Here is a 21,094-nt window from a genome sequence, read left to right as displayed (position 1 = left end):
TACTGTGGCCATATCAGCACGGTGATCCCAAGGCTACTGTGGCCATATCAGCACGGTGATCCCAAGGCTACTGTGGCCATATCAGCACGGTGATCCCAAGGTTACTGTGGCCATATCAGCACGGTGATCCCAAGGCTACTGTGGCCATATCAGCACGGTGCTCCCAAGGCTACTGTGGCCATATCAGCACGGTGCTCCCAAGGCTACTGTGGCCTATGCTGATTCTTTTACATTTCCAATTCTAACATAATGGTTAAAAGTCTTTCGTTGGTGACCCCAAATAAATAAACAGACATTTTGTCGTGTATCTTGGGTACTTTCAGTTTTTTTTCTGACTGTTCATTCCATCTCCACAGGAAGCAGATAACTGGACGACTCTGAGTGCTGATGTTGAAGAGGTGTTTCAATCCAATGATACAGATGCTGTGAGTATCTTAAATTACTAAAGGATTTAGGTTGCATGAGGTGTATATTACATTAATATAAACTAGTGTAAGGGGCCAAAAGGGTTTTTCTAGAATTGAGTGCATAATGAGTCAGATGCAATTAAACAGTTTAATCTACATTCTATCAATTCTTTCATAATGCATCATTTGAAATTTGATCTGTGGTGGAGAAAAGGAAATATTGTCTCCAACCCGGGCCCTTCAACAGGATAAGGTCTGGAATAATCCTGATGTGTTTGAATTTTTAGATTGCAAAAAGCACCAAAAAATTAGGATGAAAATAGTTTTATAAAGGTAAATTGTAACAAATGCTTATTTATCAACAGATCACAACAAAACTGGCTAGAATGCAGACATGCTTAGTAAGTATTAAACAGACCAAAAGTCTGCTTTATTTTGTACAATATACATGCATTGTCAATTGTTAAATATGGATTTGAATAAACAGTATATAAATTTGGAAGCAGAAGTTATCAATAAGGAATAAGAAAAATAGTGTTACCATAAACTATGTACATGTCTGATTGTAAATCTAAAACTATACAGATGTATAGATAAATAATTGTATTTTCAGCAAATGTTGGTGGATACTCCAGATTATGTTGAGAGATGTGGTCACCTTGAGACGCTGAAGAATAGGCTGGAGGCCATGCTGAGTCCCCAGTTAGTGGCAGCGTTTAACTCTCAGTCTATAGAGGCAGCCCAGAAGTTCACCAGGATATTCGCCGACATAGACAGACTTCCTGCACTCTACAAGTACTATCACAAGTGTCATAAGGTATAGACTTCCTCAGATCTACAAGTACTATCAAGAGTGTCATAATGTATAGACTTCCTCAGATCTACAAGTAGTACTATCACAAGTGTCATACGGTATAGACTTCCTCAGATCTACAAGTACTATCACAAGTGTCATAAGGTATAGACTTCCTCAGCTCTACAAGTACTATCACAAGTGTCATAAGGTATAGACTTCCTCAGCTCTACAAGTACTATCACAAGTGTCATAAGGTAAAGACTTCCTCAGATCTCCAAGTACTATCACAAGTGTCATAAGGTATAGACTTCCTCACATCTACAAGTACTACATTGTATCACAAGTGTCATAAGGTATAGACTTCCTCAGACCTACAAGTACTATCACAAGTGTCATAAGGTATAGCCTTCCTCAGATCTACAAGTACTATCACAAGTGTAATAAGGTATAGACTTCCTCAGATCTACAAGTACTACATTGTATCACAAGTGTCATAAGGCATAGACTTCCTCAGATCTACAAGTACTATCACAAGTTTCATAAGGTATAGACTTCCTCAGATCTACAAGTAGTACTATCACAAGTGTCATAAGGTATAGACTTCCTCAGATCTACAAGCACTATCACAAGTGCCATAAGGTATAGACTTCCATAGATCTACAAGTACTATCACAAGTGTCATAAGGTATAGACTTCCACAGATCTACTAGTACTATCACAAGTGTCATAAGGTATAGACTTCCTCAGCTCTACAAGTACTATCACAAGTGTCATAAGGTATAGACTTCCATAGATCTACAAGTACTATCACAAGTGTCATAAGGTATAGACTTCCTCAGCTCTACAAGCACTATCACAAGTGTCATAAGGTATAGACTTCCTCAGATCTACAAGCACTATCACAAGTGCCAAAAGGTATAGACTTCCATAGATCTACAAGTACTATCTCAAGTGTCATAAGGTATAGACTTCCTCAGATCTACAAGTACTACATTGTATCACAAGTGTCATAAGGTATAGACTTCCTCAGATCTACAAGTACTATCACAAGTGTCATGAGGTTTATCACTGCACTGTCACAAAATTATTGCCCCATCTAATATTTATTTGGTTTTATTGGATTTTTTTAGGAATAAAACCATTAATGAGGTATGTTAGGGATGAAATGGCTTATGATGTGCATACTTACTTCTTAAGTCAAAGTTATTCATGATAATAATATGGAAAAAAAGTTATCCTGAATATTTACAGTATCATAGTGTCTATATTGTTGCATTTTTTTGGTGCAAAAACAAATTTCTGGAACAGTGAAACATCACCAAAATGTTTGTTTCTAATGGTGGTCTTACAGTACATGAGGCAAAAAGAGAAGTGTCAAATAAATTCTGATCCCATTGGGTTCATAGCCCTATGAATGCAATTTCTTCTGGTAGTGTTTATGAAGAGGCTTGTAGTGAAAATGTAATTATAAAATATATGGTCTCTAATAACTGGTTCAATTTGCATCTGATTACATATGATCACATCTCAATTTTTTTTATATTATCTCTAAAATTTTGAATCGAATTAGCTGTATAACTATCTGTGACACAATGCATCACATTGAAGTAAAGGTTTTCTCCTGTCTACAGACAAATCTGATGACCAGTTGGACCACTGTGATGGAAGCCAAGACAGAAGGTTCCCTGACAGACTGGATGTCGGAGTATTACGATTTACTGCTTACTACCTGGCATAACCAGGTAAGCAGTTCTCTTATGGTGTCCGTCAATAAAATCTTACAGGGATATACCCTTTATTTTCTATAATGTAATTGTAAAAACACTTTAAGGGCTTTTTCATTTACTGAACATGAAAAGAAACATGCGTGTGAACATTTTTTGTTTTATAGCTACAAACTATTTAGTTGATACAACTTCTGCGGCCAGCAATAGTATATATAATATTATGAGTCATTTAAGATGTTAAGTTGTAGACTTGTCCATCAGCTATTGAATGAAATAATTTCAAGGGTAAAGACTAACATGTAATTTTTAACGCAGATCTTTTAATTCTTTGCCAAGACTTGCCAGACAACAACATCAGATCACTAGCTCCCTCCCTTTTAACTCATTCACCCCTGAAGACGCATGTGAACTCTTCCAATTCAAAGGTTGGAATAGTTCATTATGAAATTTCAGGGGTGAATGAGTTAAACAACAACACTGTTCCAACGAAGCAAACTGTTTAAAAGGAATAAAGGTATATTATAGTGATTGTCCCCCTTATTTCCCATCGGTATAGGATTTGTTTTGTTGTAGATTAAATGGTGTAGCCAGGTGTTTGCTGACCCCGTCCCGATCGTCTGTGACCTGATCACAGAAGCACTCTCCTCTATAGACCTTGCTTCAAGTATATCCAAACACCTGAGTCAGCGCAGGGATAACCTGGTAGCTCTGACAGAACTCAAGGAGGTAATATTGAGATTTAGGACACATTTCCTGTATGTAGCATCTTAATTAAGTTTCCATTTCATGTTAGATTTATTAAATGTGTCAAGGAGCAAAGATCTGCTGAAAGAAAAAGAATATTTGGGGACAAATTTCATTTTCTCGTATGAAATGGAAACAATATAAAGATCATTTCCTCACAGTATCATGAATGCTTTTGAGTATTTATTATACACAATTTTTACTTTGACCATTGTTATGTTTTCAGTGTCATCAGATATATATATATAACTTAAAAATGTAATGTGTAAAATATATTCTCTTCCTTTAAAATCAGTATTTTCAATAAAATATTTGTCAAAGCAATAAAATATTTGTCAACGCAATAAAATGTACAAATGTTATGAATTTCGTGTATCTCGTAAGAAAGGGGGGCAAAATCTTTGTATCACACTATCAAGATTTTTTGTGAATATTTTGAAAAAAAAAAAAAAATGACATAAATTTGAAATCTAAAATTCCACCTGTTTGATTTTATATCTGTTGTCTTTATAGTGATATCATAATATAATCTGAAAAATGATTTCATTATCATATTATGATGTCAACATGGTAATGATGTGACAACTATGGTTTGTGTATTGAAGTTTGATTTAGTTATAATAAGATATGTTTACTCTCTTTTTGTTAAGATATCGGAGAGATTTTCAAAGAGTATAGAACAGTCTGTGGAGACGCATGCTAAAGGTGAGTTTTTGTTTACTGTTTAACATTTGATTTTTTTCTAAGAAATTATTTTGGGAACAATAAGGATCAAATATTTAGTTCTAGATTGAAAAAATACTTAACAATAAGTGTATTACTTTTGGGGAAATAAAACAATTAAAGATGGATTAACAGATTTTGTTGTTATGAATTAAATTGGTCAATGAAGATATGTAGAGAACAGTGTATAAAGCAAACTAGTTGTGCAAGGGCCATGCAATTTCTTTGTGTGGATGCAGGATTAGTTAATACTTACATATGTTTTAAGTGAAATAGGTTTTACCTCTGCTGTGTACATTTATTTAGATATTGAAATTAATGCATATGTATCAGACATTAATATGTTTGAAAGATATGTAGAGAACAGTGTATCAAGCAAAATAGCTGTACTAGGGCCATGAGATTTCTTTGTGTGGATGCAGGACTAGTATAATACATGTACTTTCATATCTGCTTAAAGTGAAATAGGTTTTACCTTTTTCTTTCATATCTGCTGTATAGATATATAAAGATAAAGGAATAAATGCTTATATATCCGACATAAATGTGTTAGATTAATGTGTAAGCTTTATATGACAGGTACTTATAAGTGACAGCGTCTATTGTAAATTAAAACAGACCCAGCTTATGTGTACATTTGTAAGTGCAATAGATGTATACCACCAATGATATTAAATTTATAAGAACATGCTATAAGTATAAGTGGACTTTAAAAATAAATGCTATTTGATATTATTTGTTTATGGGTATCAGTTGAGTTTTAAGAATAGACAATATTATATTGTTTGTTTATGGGTATCAGTTGAGTTTAAGAATAGACAATATTATATTGTTTGTTTATGAGTAATAGTTGAGTTTATGAATAGACGATATTATATATTGTTTGTTTATAGGTAATAGTTGAGTTTAAGAATAGACAATATTATATTGTTTGTTTATCGGTAACATTTGAGTTTAAGAATAGACGATATTATATATTGTTTGTTTATCGGTAACAGTTGAGTTTAAGAATAGACAATATTATATTGTTTGTTTATGGGTAATAGTTGAGTTTAAGATTAGACAATATTATATTGTTTGTTTATGGGTAATAGTTGAGTTCAAGAATAGACAATATTATATTGTTTGTTTATGGGTAATAGTTGAGTTTAAGAATAGACGATATTTCATATTGTTTGTTTATCGGTAACATTTGAGTTTAAGAATAGACAATATTATATTGTTTGTTTATGGGTAATATTTGAGTTCAAGAATAGACAATATTATATTGTTTGTTTATCGGTAACATTTGAGTTTAAGAATAGACAATATTTTATATTGTTTGTTTATCGGTAACAGTTGAGTTTAAGAATAGACGAAATTTCATATTGTTTGTTTATCGGTAACAGTTGAAAAGCTTGAGCACACTCGGAGCCTGGAGAAGCTGATGATGATGATCTACGCCCCATACCGACCCTACATCGCCAAGTACAAGTCTATGGAGGAGGCAACTCTAGGTTCTGATCTCAACAACGTTCGTCTGGTAAGAGTTCTGTGCATTACATTTGAGTTGGTATATATACCGTTCACTACTTTATGTCCATATGTGTTTTCAATGATGCTGTCTTTCCTTTTGAATGAAAATTTTGAGATTAAAAAGTAGAGTAACTGAATTCATGTCAAGAGAGTAGCTTTTCTAGAAAGTCATACAGAATACAGGAAGGTTTAAATAGGCTTAAGTAAATGTTGATGTAAAATTTTCAACCGGATTGGTAACAAATCTGGAGTGAAACGCATTTATCATACATTGACAAGTCTTATGTTTAAAGATAGGAAAGGTATAAAGTCATTTATCATACAATGACAAGTCTTATGTTTAAAGATAGGAAAGGTATAAAGTCATTTAGAATATTCCGTTTTAAATGTGTGCTAAATTTGTGTTTAAAAGTTGACAAAATTAAGTTGCGTATAATTATATTTTTGTGATTTTTTTAGGATGATGCTGAAGTGTTTGAAACAGTACAGTTGTTAGCAGCTTCTGTAAACAAGCTATTCAATATAGCAAAAGAAGTAAGTGAAAGGAGATACCTTGGAAGATTTAGAGGTCACAAAGGTCACAGTCTTATCATTTAAAAGTAAAATTGATTTTAAAATTGAACTTAAGAAAGCTAAAAATACTTCCTGATAAGAAATATTTTGACATTTGAATTACTATCACACAATTCTCACATGGAATTATAGTTAAATAACATGTACATCTATTTACAGGCTAATGAGAGATGTCAGCGTTTGTCCAATGGTTGTGGCTATGAATTTTTGCTTGATGCTTTAAAGGTATGATCCTTTGATGATTTAAATTACATTTTCATTAATTGTGACCATATCATTTGTATGGAATTATATGTAAGAACCTTTCATAATGTTTTTAATCTCTTATTTTTTAATGTGTATTCTTTCCACGTTGACCCTAAATGACTTAACTTGTCAATGGACCATAAAGCAATACAAAACACAGCCTTTGAACCTTTTGTCTGAACTACCCTAGAGTAGACGTAGACCTGTGTGAGGATAGGTTTGGCTCCTGGTTAAGTCCTTACAGTGTACAGTATGTAGATTGGAACCTATCTAAATAATGTTTTGTTGTTGTCCGAAGCTACCATGAAGGATTACTGTTTAATCTTACAGCATGATTTGTTGTTCCAGACCTACTTCATCAGCTACTGTCGAGAGTTCCGTCGTGTGATGGTCAACATTAAGGAGAAGTGTAAGGGCAGTCATAAACAGGACGCCGAGGACTGGACACTGTTCCAGCAGTCCCTTCGTATCATACAGACATGTGGTAGGTACTAGGGGTTATACGCCGTGGACTGGACACTGTTCCAGCCGTCCCTTCGTATCATACAGACATGTGGTAGGTACTACGGGTTATACGCCGTGGACTGGGCACTGTTCCAGCAGTCCCTTCGTATCATACAGACATGTGGTAGGGACTAGGGGTTATACGCCGAGGACAGGACACCGTTCCAGCAGTCCCTTCCTATCATACAGACATGTGGTAGGTACTAGGGGTTATACCCTGAGGACTGGACACTGGTCCAGCAGTCCCTTCGTATCATACAGACATGTGGTAGGGACTAGGGGTTATACGCCGAGGACAGGACACCGTTCCAGCAGTCCCTTCCTATCATACAGACATGTGGTAGGTACTAGGGGTTATACGCCGTGGACTTGACACTGTTCCAGCAGTCCCTTCGTATCATACAGACATGTGGTAGGCACTAGGGGTTATACACCGAGGACAGGACACTGTTCCAGCAGTCCCTTCGTATCTTACAGACCTGTGGTAGGTACTTGGGGTTATAAGCCGAGGACTGGACACCGTTCCAGCAGTCCCTTCGTATCATACAGACATGTGGTAGGTACTAGCTGTTATACGCCGAGGACTGGACACTGTTCCAGCAGCCCCTTCGTATCATACAGACATGTGGAAGGTACTAGCTGTTATACGCCTTGGACTGGACACTGTTCCAGCAGTCCCTTCGTATCATACAGACATGTGGTAGGTACTAGGGGTTCACCGAGGACTGGACACTGTTCCAGCAGTCACTTCGTATCATACAGACATGTGGTAGGTACTAGGGGTTATACGCCGAGGACTGGACACTGTTCCAGCAGTCCCTTGGTATCATACAGACATGTGGTAGGTACTAGGGGTCCAGCAGTCCCTTGGTATCATACAGACATGTGATAGGTACTAGGGGTCCAGCAGTCCCTTCGTATCATATACAGACATGTGGTAGGTACTAGGGGTTATACGCCGAGGACTGGACACTGTTCCAGCAGTCCCTTCGTATCATACAGACATGTGGTAGGTACTAGGGGTCCAGCAGTCCCTTGGTATCATACAGACATGTGATAGGTACTAGGGGTCCAGCAGTCCCTTCGTATCATATACAGACATGTGGTAGGTACTAGGGGTTATACGCCAAGGACTGGACACTGTTCCAGCAGTCCCTTCGTATCATACAGACATGTGGTAGGTACTAGGGGTCCAGCAGTCCCTTCGTATCATATACAGACATGTGGTAGGTACTAGGGGTTATACGTCGTGGACTGGACACTGTTCCAGCAGTCCCTTCGTATCATACAGACATGTGGTAGGTACTAGGGGTTATATGCCGAGGACTGGACACTGTTCCAGCAGTCCCTTCGTATCATACAGACATGTGGTAGGTACTAGGGGTTATACGCCGAGGACTGGACACTGTTCCAGCAGTCCCTTCGTATCATACAGACATGTGGTAGGTACTAGGGGTTATACGCCGAGGACTGGACACTGTTCCAGCAGTCCCTTCGTATCATACAGACATGTGGTAGGTACTAGGGGTTATACGCCGAGGACTGGACACTGTTCCAGCAGTCCCTTCGTATCATACAGACATGTGGTAGGTACTAGGGGTTATACGCCGAGGACTGGACACTGTTCCAGCAGTCCCTTCGTATCATACAGACATGTGGTAGGTACTAGGGGTTATACGCCGAGGACTGGACACTGTTCCAGCAGTCCCTTCGTATCATACAGACATGTGGTAGGTACTAGGGGTTATACGCCGAGGACTGGACACTGTTCCAGCAGTCCCTTCGTATCATACAGACATGTGGTAGGTACTAGGGGTTATACGCCGAGGACTGGACACTGTTCCAGCAGTCCCTTCGTATCATACAGACATGTGGTAGGTACTAGGGGTTATACGCCGAGGACTGGACACTGTTCCAGCAGTCCCTTCGTATCATACAGACATGTGGTAGGTACTAGGGGTTATACGCCGAGGACTGGACACTGTTCCAGCAGTCCCTTCGTATCATACAGACATGTGGTAGGTACTAGGGGTTATACGCCGAGGACTGGACACTGTTCCAGCAGTCCCTTCGTATCATACAGACATGTGGTAGGTACTAGGGGTTATACGCCGAGGACTGGACACTGTTCCAGCAGTCCCTTCGTATCATACAGACATGTGGTAGGTACTAGGGGTTATACGCCGAGGACTGGACACTGTTCCAGCAGTCCCTTCGTATCATACAGACATGTGGTAGGTACTAGGGGTTATACGCCGAGGACTGGACACTGTTCCAGCAGTCCCTTCGTATCATACAGACATGTGGTAGGTACTAGGGGTTATACGCCGAGGACTGGACACTGTTCCAGCAGTCCCTTCGTATCATACAGACATGTGGTAGGTACTAGGGGTTATACGCCGAGGACTGGACACTGTTCCAGCAGTCCCTTCGTATCATACAGACATGTGGTAGGTACTAGGGGTTATACGCCGAGGACTGGACACTGTTCCAGCAGTCCCTTCGTATCATACAGACATGTGGTAGGTACTAGGGGTTATACGCCGAGGACTGGACACTGTTCCAGCAGTCCCTTCGTATCATACAGACATGTGGTAGGTACTAGGGGTTATACGCCGAGGACTGGACACTGTTCCAGCAGTCCCTTCGTATCATACAGACATGTGGTAGGTACTAGGGGTTATACGCCGAGGACTGGACACTGTTCCAGCAGTCCCTTCGTATCATACAGACATGTGGTAGGTACTAGGGGTTATACGCCGAGGACTGGACACTGTTCCAGCAGTCCCTTCGTATCATACAGACATGTGGTAGGTACTAGGGGTTATACGCCGAGGACTGGACACTGTTCCAGCAGTCCCTTCGTATCATACAGACATGTGGTAGGTACTAGGGGTTATACGCCGAGGACTGGACACTGTTCCAGCAGTCCCTTCGTATCATACAGACATGTGGTAGGTACTAGGGGTTATACGCCGAGGACTGGACACTGTTCCAGCAGTCCCTTCGTATCATACAGACATGTGGTAGGTACTAGGGGTTATACGCCGAGGACTGGACACTGTTCCAGCAGTCCCTTCGTATCATACAGACATGTGGTAGGTACTAGGGGTTATACGCCGAGGACTGGACACTGTTCCAGCAGTCCCTTCGTATCATACAGACATGTGGTAGGTACTAGGGGTTATACGCCGAGGACTGGACACTGTTCCAGCAGTCCCTTCGTATCATACAGACATGTGGTAGGTACTAGGGGTTATACGCCGAGGACTGGACACTGTTCCAGCAGTCCCTTCGTATCATACAGACATGTGGTAGGTACTAGGGGTTATACGCCGAGGACTGGACACTGTTCCAGCAGTCCCTTCGTATCATACAGACATGTGGTAGGTACTAGGGGTTATACGCCGAGGACTGGACACTGTTCCAGCAGTCCCTTCGTATCATACAGACATGTGGTAGGTACTAGTGGTTATACACTGAGGACTGGACACTGTTCCAGCAGTCCCTTTGTATCATACAGACATGTGGTAGGTACTAGGGGTTATTTGCCAAGGACTGGACACTGTTCCAGCAGTCCCTTCGTATCATACAGACATGAGGTAGGTACTAGGGGTTACACGCCGAGGACTGGACACTGTTACAGCAGTCCCTTCGTATCATATACAGACATGTGGTAGGTACTAGGGGTTATACGCCGAGGACAGGACACCGTTCCAGCAGTCCCTTCGTATCATACAGACATGTGCTAGGTACTAGGAGTTATACGCCGAGGACTGGACACTGTTCCAGCAGTCCCTTCGTATCATACAGACATGTGGTAGGTACTAGGGGTTATCCGGCGAGGACAGGACACTGTTCCAGCAGTCCCTTCCTATCATACAGACATGTGGTAGGTACTAGGGGTTATCCGGCGAGGACAGGACACTGTTCCAGCAGTCCCTTCGTATCATACAGACATGTGGTAGGTAATAGGGGTTATATGCGGAGGACTGGACACTGTTCCAGCAGTCCCTTCGTATCATACAGACATGTGCTAGGTACTAGCTGTTATAGGTTGTGAGTTTTGAAAATCGACTATAAATTAAGGTATGGCTTAAAATCTTATCATTGCTTCAGCAGTTACAGGTGTGACAGACAGGAAACACATGAAAACTTAAATAGAAAGCTCTTATGGTTAGGAAGACGATATGAAACGTAGAGAATTCAATCATTGACTGCTCTCAATTGGAATTCTTCTTCTTTAGAATGCCAAGTGGAAATAACAAAATCCATCAAATGTAATAGTGCTTCATACTCTCAGTTGGTGATTTCAAGTTGGTATTTATATTGACAATGCCAGCTGATATTGGTTCAAGTTTTTTGGAATTTTTTATCTCAGAAAATGAAATGTATTTAAAATTATAATTTGAGTAGAGCAAATGTAGATATCATGTTTACTTATACAGTAACTGTAACAGCCACCTTCCAGAAATGGACTGTGGTGTCCAACGTGACCATTTCAGTGTTATAATAATGAAGTCTACAATTAATTGGGTCATAGCGTTCATAGCTGTGAATGAATGCCAGATTAATTTGGTGGGGTTATATTCTTGCATTGCCCAGTAATGTAACTGAAGTTAAATTCATTTAAACATGGTGTTGTATTATATGTGGTTCAGTTTTAAAAATAAATACTGAGAAACAAGTTCTTTTAAATCTTTACAAAAATCAATATTGAGAAGTGAGGAATACTGTTGTGTTGAAATTAATTTTCAGAATAATTTTAAGGATATTAAGAAGCTTTAATTAACAGGGGACCTGATAATGCATGTTGATGAGTTGGATGGCAATATCATCAGCAGTATAATGCACACCATAGCACACTACTCCAACCCTGGGTCTCCAGTCAAGGAGGTGGGGAAAATCAGGTCAGTACACAAATTTCAAGCAAAGAATTTTTAACAATCAGTATTTCTATAAGGTAGAGAATTTTAGCATGAAGGTGTCTGAAAGGTTAAACGTTGTACAGATAAGCAAGACAAATCCTGTTTACATTAGGTTTGCACCTGTTTTGGACTGAATGATATATTCAAATTTTCATCAAATAGGTAAGCTTCACTATTCTCCAAAATAAAACAGTTGTTCTTTATAAAGTAAATACCTTTGAAATTGACATGTTAATAAAATTCAAGTTTATTTTAAAGATTTCATCTGACAGAGCACTATATATACTTGATAATAGGGCCGTTTTCGTGTAAAGTGGTCAAACCGGTTGGACCACTGTTCGTTTATTAAATAAGGTCGGACCCAGTAATCTGATGCTGCTTTCAGGCGAGCCTTGAGAAAGCCTTGCAAAGCCTGCATAAACATTTGCAGGTCCGCCAGGATTTATACCCGAAATTGTTACATTTATAAACGGTCAAACCGGTTGTTCCGCATAAACACACAGGCCCTAGGTCTTTCTCTGATTATTGTTAGTGTGTTTGTTTATGAAAAAATCCTTATAACTATGAACCAACACATTGAAACCAAGTATTTGAGAGATGCATTTTCAAAGAATAAGTTACTAATCATAAAGTTTTACTGTTAAATTGTCTAGACTTGCTGGTAAACGGTCAGTTCTGCATGCTCAAGCCTCGCTGTTTCTGAGTAGCAGTGAGGATATCGCTAACCTGGAAAATCTTGTCAGCAAGCTGGAGGAAGGTAAATGTAGTATTGTGAAGAGATATAAGTCCACTTCTTCTCTGTGTTTCTTATTTTCATTCACATGTTGTCTATGTCTTGATTCAGGACACTTTTTCCACAAATAGATGACATAAGGGTTATTCTGGTTAAAATTATATGTAAGAATATCCCCTGCCATCAAAGACAAATAAAATAAATTTTGCAATAGGTGGCAAAGGCTGCATATGTATGTCAAATTGTTTTGATGGTTTCCTCCAAAGTAAAAAATGCTTTTCATGGAATCTGGATGATTTTAAACCGAATAGCCCGAAGGCAGAACTTGAAATTATAATTACAGCCGAGTTACTGTATACTGGGAATCTATTGCCCAGTCAAATGTTTGCTCTTCACTTGTAAAATCAATATTTTCCCAGTTTTAATTTTGTCTTTCACATGTAATTATGTCAAGTAGATTGTGTAGTCAGATTCGCTGTCCGGATAAATTCACCCTCATGGACAACGAATAGTTGCAGTGAAAATTTCATGTCATACAGTATATTAAAAATATTTGTTTCTTCCTTAAAGTTTGAAAGCTTGAAAATTTGTAATTCTGTATAGTCCATTTGCTAGCTGATTCTTATACCATGGGGTTAGTCCATTAGTTCTGTTTCAAATTACTACACATTTCTGTATTCATTAGATTATTTTGTTATACTGGTAATGGTCATTCTTGTCATTTTAAACACATCAGTGTTATCTTTCCTCTTGTTGCTCTATTGTTTGTCTAGTTCAAAAGAAGGGTTTGTATCTTGTTTCTTTCCCTCAGTTGCGTACATGCTGTTAACCCTTTTATCACTTTAGACAAAAATGGACTCATCCAGATCAATGCATGGTAGAGTCTACTAAAGTTACATAGGAGTGAAAGGGTTAAGAGGGAGGTGCTAAATCATTTATACCTCAATCATGCATACACTATTGCCTGCACCAAAATTTCACTTAGCCTGTTAAAATATACTTGATAATTGATACCTAACTTTCCACAACCAACAGCACCTGAACAAATGCCAATCATGGTTACTTCACACTGTTAGAACTCACTTTTGATTATTTAGGATGTGTGTTTTTATAAATTAAATCCATAAATGTAATAAGTCACAAGGATTATCATTTAAGATATTATAATTGTAATACATGTACACATTTTATATGTTCATTGAAATTTAAAATCAAAACCATTAAAGATGTTAACTCTCATTAATATATCTTCATGTTTAGTTAATGTGCACATTGTTTGTCATGAAATCAATACAGTACCCTTTTCCTCGAACACCACTATACCTTTGTCCCAGGACCAGCTGCCTGTAATAAATATACACCGACACAAAAGTGAGCTTCACAGGTAACAGGTACATAGAATACGAAAATTCTAATCAAAACTCACAATGAAATCTCTCCCACCTACGACTGCCTGTGAACACATTCTGTTAATGGAGGCTGCCATTTTGGATGTACCGGATGTAGAACTGGTTGCAATAGAAAAAATATTTGATTTCAATATAGATACATATATTCTCAGTGAACGTTTCTTTTATTTTTCCATTTTCAACAATTTCTGTGCCATTTGTTGCAGATTTCCTGGCCAGTTAAATTGTTAAGTCAGACAAAACATTTATACATAGTTGTGTCCCTTGAACTGATCCTATGGTTTTTATTACCTCCACTCCTAAAACATCTTATTCACTAAAAAAAAGGTAGAAGTTGATGTTTTTGTTCTGTTTTGTCAAGCAGTGATAACATGATATGATACATTACATACATAAGAGGAAATTAAATTTCTTTCATTGAAGGAAAAATGTGTTTTACCCTACCTATGTACCTTCTCATTTATTTGAGCCAAACAAGAAACCCTATTATAAAATTGTTTTACCTTTAGCGGAAAACTTAAGTAAAATGGTTAGAGATTATAAGAAATACAATCAAATAGTCTCAGTAGTCCAGACAGGGGACTAACTGAGATTTTTACGTTTGTTATGATTTGTTTAAGCTGTGTATTAATTCTTTAACTGGACTATCGATAAGTCTTAAATATTACCATGCATATGAGTCAGTACTTGCATTTATGTCTCTATTGTTTCAAATACCTGAGGTCATAAGCTTATTTGTTTGTTCTGATTCCCAGGAGAAACCCCATCAGTTCTGACAGACATCAAGAAAGAGTTTTGTCGACTCAGCGAGGAGGTTCATCGGTTCTCATTTGATATTGTATTTGCTCAGCTAAAGGACTACCTCATAGATCTGGCCAACATGGAGGTATGTGCTTCTTTAGCCTCAGGTAGTCGACATTTCTACCAGGAGAGAAACTCACTAATCAAATTGTTCACAGAACATAAATTATCATAAACACTCTGAGTGACAGATCACAACATAGTTAATTATTTCAAAGAAAGAGTGAGAGAAATTTCAAGCACGAAATAATTACCGGTATTGATATTTTTTCAGAGCAGAATAAGTCTTCGACATTCTTACAGAAAAGTAAAAAGTTAAAGATTTTTTCACATGGCGAGAAATTATAGAATATTCTCACAGGAAATAATGATTACTCTCTTATATAGTATAATTAGCATTCTTTTTTATCTTATTATTTCTGCTTCTGGCTAGATTTGGATGTCTAAAAGTGCTGGTGGAGCATTGACCTCTGACCTTCCAACTTTCAGTCTTTCACCTCAGGAGTATATCACCAAGGTAAAAATATTGAGAACCATAATTTTAAATTAGGTGTCCAAGACCATGACCAGCTACTCAAAGCCCTGTTACCATTTGTATGATTAGTGATATTTTCAAAATCTTAAAAAGGTTTCTACATTTCTAAAGATTAAGGTATATGAGTCAAATCCACCAAAAGGTAATACAAAGATAGTTTTGGTAATAAAAACATTCTACCAATAGCTTTTCAATTTAATGAATACATGTAATTGGATATTTGACAAACTTCCTCCCACCCTTCTCCTATAAGTGAGCAATAAGTGTGAAGTTCTGACCAAAACATTAATTGGTTTGGCTGTGGTTTGTTATTTATGATAATTTACGCACCTTTGTTTACTGGTCCATAGATTGGTCAGTACATGATGACCCTTCCCCAACACCTAGAACCATTCACCATGCAGGACAACCCAGCGGTCATTGTGGCTCTCAAGCATGGGAAACTACCATACACAGATGAAATGGGTAAGTTTGTCCGAGCAGTTACACCTGTAGTTAACCCATCCATGGCTGCTTTATAGATGTCAGCTTAAATAAGGCTTATGTTATTTTGTTTTAGGAAAACTATAAGCCAGCACTATATTACATGTAAACTTTGGGTAAGAGATTCCCCTATCTCAACCCCAAGGGGGTGAGAGATTCTACTAGTCCAGATATATGTAGCTGCTATTGTCTTTCTTATAAAAACTTTGAAAATTCAGATTTTTGGAACTTTTTCCTGGTTATCCAGATTCCTTTGTATATCTATAGCTAGTGTTTGTATGTTATACAGAATTGCCTGAACACACAGCGGACCTATGGCTGGAGTCTATCGCTCATGGAACCATGCATTTCTACTGTGAAGAAATACTCAAAATACATGAACTGACCACCCATGCTACAAAACAGCTAACAACAGATATAGGTTTGTGTATACATATGTCATTTGAACATACATGTATATAAATGTTAGTGAAAACAAGAAGAAATACAAATGATGCTGTCCATATGGACTTTCATATCTGATGAGAATTTATAACTAAAAAAAACCCACCCCACATTACCAGGTAAATTGAAAAAGAACATTAAAAGTAGAAACTTTAATTCTAAGGCTTTCTTCAAGAAGTCGGGCTAGTTTGTTTATTTGATAAAGTTTGAGCTTGATTCCAGGAAATACAAAGGTTAGATGAAGGGTAGGGGTTAGCACTTTAGAATTAAATCCCTTAGCATTGGCTTTGATTTTCCATGTTCTATATGAATGACCTTTTAACGTTCTTCCTTTCCAGACTACCTGTGTAATGTACTGGATGATCTAGGACTGCACATGTCTGAAACCTTGAAAAATATTGACACACTTTTAAAGACGTCGACAGAAGACTACCACGATGTGACAGAAAACATGCCACAGAGATTAGCACACGCCATCAGCAGCATGAGGAGGATAGACTTGTAGGTGTGATACGCTAGGGGAGGTGTGTCTAGGGGGATTTCAGTGAGACGTGATGGATAAAGCGGTTAAATTGATGGATTCTATTTGACAACCAAGATTTACATAGTTTGCTACGTTATGGTGACTTGTTCAGTAAACCTTCATCAGCTTATAGAACGAAATATCCATTTTTGATGAAAATGTGAAATATTATATGCAATAGATGCTTTCAACAGCTTTGATGAGGAGGATGCATATCTCTGTTTAACTGTTAACCCTTTCAACACTGTAGACCATAATGGGCTCATCCAGATCAATTTATGGTACTTGTTATTAAAGTTACATAGGGGTGAAATGGTTAAGGAAAGCAGTGTCAGACACAAGTGGGACCACATCATGTCAGTATAACTTGCATGAGGACATTCCTATGACCATGATAGGAGGCATGGAAGTCTAGAGGTAGGATGGCAGGCTCAGGACCGAAGGGTTGCAGGTTTGAGTCATGTCACGGCACTTTGTTGTATCCTTGAGCAAGATACTTTACTCCGCTTGTTCCAGTCTACTCAGCTGTAAATGGGTATGTGGTTGGGCAGTGCTAGAATTGTTGAATGCTAGGTGTGAGCGCCGAAATGGCAGCACTGGCTGTATGCTCCCAAGGGAGTTGAGAAAGATATTGGCTGGTTGCAAAGGCCCTATATATCCAAGGATAATAATTTGTGAACTACTTTGAGACGACTAGCTAGGTTGTGATAAAGCGGTATATAAGAACCTTGAATTATTATGATAATTATTGACACATTGAGGTCTGGTTAGTAAACGGCTAAAAATCTTTTCAAGGATAAGGGCTTATATGTAACATTGCCCTTTCATGAATTATTAATTAATTAATTAAAAGATAAATAATATTTTGACACAAAATTCAAAATAAAACTTATTTTTTTAATTTAGTAATTAAGCTAACAAAGTAAAATCTTTCTGATATAATTTGTTTTAGAAAATTGCTAAATAGACAAAATGTAAATATCACAGAGAAAAAAATAATTTGTTGATTAAAATTTGGAATGTATATATATGTATACCAATTGTTAATAATCTGTTGTAGATATAAGGACAAAATAGGAATAAATTGATGAATTCAAACCATTGGTAATTTTTACTTGTGGGTTTAGTTCTTGAGAACATAAAATATGTTCTGTGGGTGTATCAGAGATACATGTATATTATATTGTTTTATGTCATTGTCTATATCTTTATGGGGTTTAATTTATTGGTGCAAAATGAGAAATGAATGAAAGGATGACATGTCATGTATAAATATGTGTATGTATTGGTATGACACAATGAATGTCCTGTATGAGCAACTTTTATAATACCATGTATGTCAATGTGTTTTGTATGAACACTGTATGCAATCTTGCATGTATGAATTATGTGCTATTTCATATCATGTTATGATGTGTGAGAAAGTTATGATATAATGATATCATGTAAAAATGTGAGAAGTGTCTGAAGTTTGTGTCCTATCATGATCCGGCATCTCAAAAATCACTGAAAAGCAGAAATTGGAATTAGCAGAGCTGAGGCCATTGATATGACATATATTATAATTACTATCTTGTATTGATCCAATATTAATTAGTGTGCTGTTACATTATTGAAATGTTACATGTTATGAATGCTGCATGAAATGCAATATTAAGGATGTACATTATGACTAGTAATGATGTATGACATTTTATAAGACTGCATAGTCACCTAGCACACAGAATGAGAAGAATACCATGATCATGAGCTCATCTGGCTGGATTGATAAAGGAATAATTTTCTTTTGACATTCATTTTAAAATTTCTAAAACCCAAGTGTCTGGATTATATGAAATCAAAACTGTATATTAACGTGATTTATTGCTCATGTAATCACGGTATTAAAATTGTTTTTAATCAATTCTTTTTCATTGTTGAGTTTCGTTTGTTGTCACTGACGACATGGCTTCAAACAATTGTGCATGGAAGTTTGTTTTTATTAGAATGATGAGAAAAACAATATGTGAAATTGCTAAAACTTCCTGTATATAATCGGGAACGATTAAAACAGTAAAAGAAAAAATCTTATTCACTAAAAATGGTTAACTAATGATACTTGCATATTGGAGTGTTTGACTTGCTCATGAACTAAGTTAAACCGGTCTAATACAGTCAATTACATATTTAAGGTCACAAAACCACAACCTATGATAATGTGAGATAATATCACTGCAATTAAAAGGTCCATTCGGGTTGTCTCCTCATTTATCCTTAATATATTACAGCTTACATCAGATAAGAGATAAGCAGACAAAACTGCTCATTTACATCTTTGATTAGTGACCATTATATATTACCAAAAAATTAATATCGTCAAGAAGATGATTTCACCATGTATATAAGACAAGAGAAATGATCGTGCTCAATGAGAAAAGCATATTTGGTGATTAGTTTCAATCGTGTTTCTGAGTAAAATAGTTTATAGCAAGTAGTACTATGGTTTCCCATCATGAAAATAGAATATTTACTACTACTTGTGTTATGTGAATTAAAAATGAACGATAACGATTTGGAATTTTGTGGATATCCGTCTAGGAGGGAAAGAATTGATACTGGTCAAACAGAAAGAGTTGTTTGAACCCAGAAACTGAGACTACTTATTTTGCTTCCTACAGTACACTTAAAAATCTGTTAAAGGGCCGGTTTCCACTTGGTTTGTTTTTTATGGCTCCTCAAAGTTGTACCTTTCAGAAGCTGTCTAAGTGTTGATAAAATGTGCATGTTATGTAAAATATTAATGAAAATCTAATCAAATGATGGTCACCGTAAAGAATACATTCATGGCATGATTGTGACAAAAAATCATGTTTCCATCGCGCCATTTGGCTGTTTTATGGAAGAAACAATCTCAAAAATGCCATTTTCGATGATAACATTTTAGACACAAAAACTGTGTTTTTTAGAGAATACACCCTTTTATGGGCGTTGGATGCAAACCAATTTTTATCCTATTAAACAGTACGTAATATGCTATTGATGAGAGGAAAAATCATCAAAATGTAAGTGGTGGAACATTTTCAAATGTTGGGTTGAATTAGCCTATGGTTGAATTGCCGATTTTCGACTTTCTTTAGATAATTAACAAAAAAACGAGAGTATTTGCTCGGTATGTTGAGAATATGTACACAGATATGAAAAAAAGTGAGAGAAACACTTTTTCATAAAAAAAATCCAAGATGGCTACTTCACAAGTCCCCGTGGTTGAAGACATTGGCTGACAAATAGACAGAACAACAAACAAAACGTGTTCCTTATGATTTTGGTTGGTTTTCGCATTTACGGGAGTGTTCATAGCTACGGGCGATTGTATAATACCTATATTTATAAGTTTGGTTAGTCACATGGTAACGGGGATCTTTCATATCGAGCCCCAAACATACTTTCGACATATGCACTCCGTTGCCGCATGGAAAACTATTTCAAGTTTTGTCGGAATTTCTTTACCTGTGGTTGTAATGGTCGAGGGTTTTCCAGCGTCCTGTAATACCCAAGGTAGTACAAGATACTGGAGATGTGCGCACACATTCCCATCGTTCTCTCTCCAACTGGGCACTGGCAGTAGTAGTCCTTTATTGGGGCCTCAACATCGGGTGAAACGGTGAACCGTATCCAAACGTTATATTTCGTTTGGCTTTTGTGTCGAGAATGTATTTGACATCGGAGAAGGTCTGGGGAGTGCTGGTAAAGCCACACCTCATAGTCTCCGTCATCACTTAAATGTTCGGCGATGTAACCAGGAGCCAGAGATATCTGATACGTTCCACACGTAATGGTTCTCAAGTAATCAAGATCGAGACGGGGAAACAGTACGGAAGATGCATCCATCTTGACAAACTCGGACCTTGCCCGTCTAGATAGATCCGGATCTGTCTTGACTCTCTGAGCTAAACCATTCGGTGTTGTCAAACGGTCCTTCATACGTTCAGCCATTAGCCTATCTTTGGCATCTCTCTCTGGAGAT

The 21,094-nt window shown here is 37.4% G+C and overlaps 1 protein-coding gene across 1 annotated transcript in view; it reads left to right on the top strand.

Moving 5' to 3' along the window:
• LOC110447616 (conserved oligomeric Golgi complex subunit 7-like) overlaps window positions 1-18,999 on the top strand; it is a 26,128-nt gene extending 7,129 nt beyond the window's left edge. Inside the window, exons 7-23 of the mRNA XM_021493416.1 lie at window positions 357-425; window positions 773-808; window positions 1,021-1,224; window positions 2,835-2,945; window positions 3,504-3,656; window positions 4,325-4,379; window positions 5,786-5,919; window positions 6,372-6,446; window positions 6,645-6,710; window positions 7,080-7,215; window positions 12,031-12,145; window positions 12,817-12,920; window positions 15,061-15,191; window positions 15,540-15,623; window positions 15,992-16,106; window positions 16,414-16,545; window positions 16,907-18,999. Coding sequence (XP_021349091.1) covers window positions 357-425; window positions 773-808; window positions 1,021-1,224; window positions 2,835-2,945; window positions 3,504-3,656; window positions 4,325-4,379; window positions 5,786-5,919; window positions 6,372-6,446; window positions 6,645-6,710; window positions 7,080-7,215; window positions 12,031-12,145; window positions 12,817-12,920; window positions 15,061-15,191; window positions 15,540-15,623; window positions 15,992-16,106; window positions 16,414-16,545; window positions 16,907-17,073 — 1,887 coding nt within the window. The 3' untranslated portion in view covers window positions 17,074-18,999. The remainder of the gene's footprint in view (window positions 1-356; window positions 426-772; window positions 809-1,020; window positions 1,225-2,834; window positions 2,946-3,503; window positions 3,657-4,324; window positions 4,380-5,785; window positions 5,920-6,371; window positions 6,447-6,644; window positions 6,711-7,079; window positions 7,216-12,030; window positions 12,146-12,816; window positions 12,921-15,060; window positions 15,192-15,539; window positions 15,624-15,991; window positions 16,107-16,413; window positions 16,546-16,906) is intronic.
• The last annotated feature ends 2,095 nt before the right edge of the window (window positions 19,000-21,094 follow it).

The sequence above is a fragment of the Mizuhopecten yessoensis genome, unplaced genomic scaffold (assembly GCF_002113885.1).
Source record: "Mizuhopecten yessoensis strain PY_sf001 unplaced genomic scaffold, ASM211388v2 scaffold3537, whole genome shotgun sequence".
Classification (NCBI taxonomy): domain Eukaryota; kingdom Metazoa; phylum Mollusca; class Bivalvia; order Pectinida; family Pectinidae; genus Mizuhopecten; species Mizuhopecten yessoensis.
Note: the sequence above shows the minus strand (reverse complement) of the source record. Positions and strands in the feature narration are given on the sequence as shown.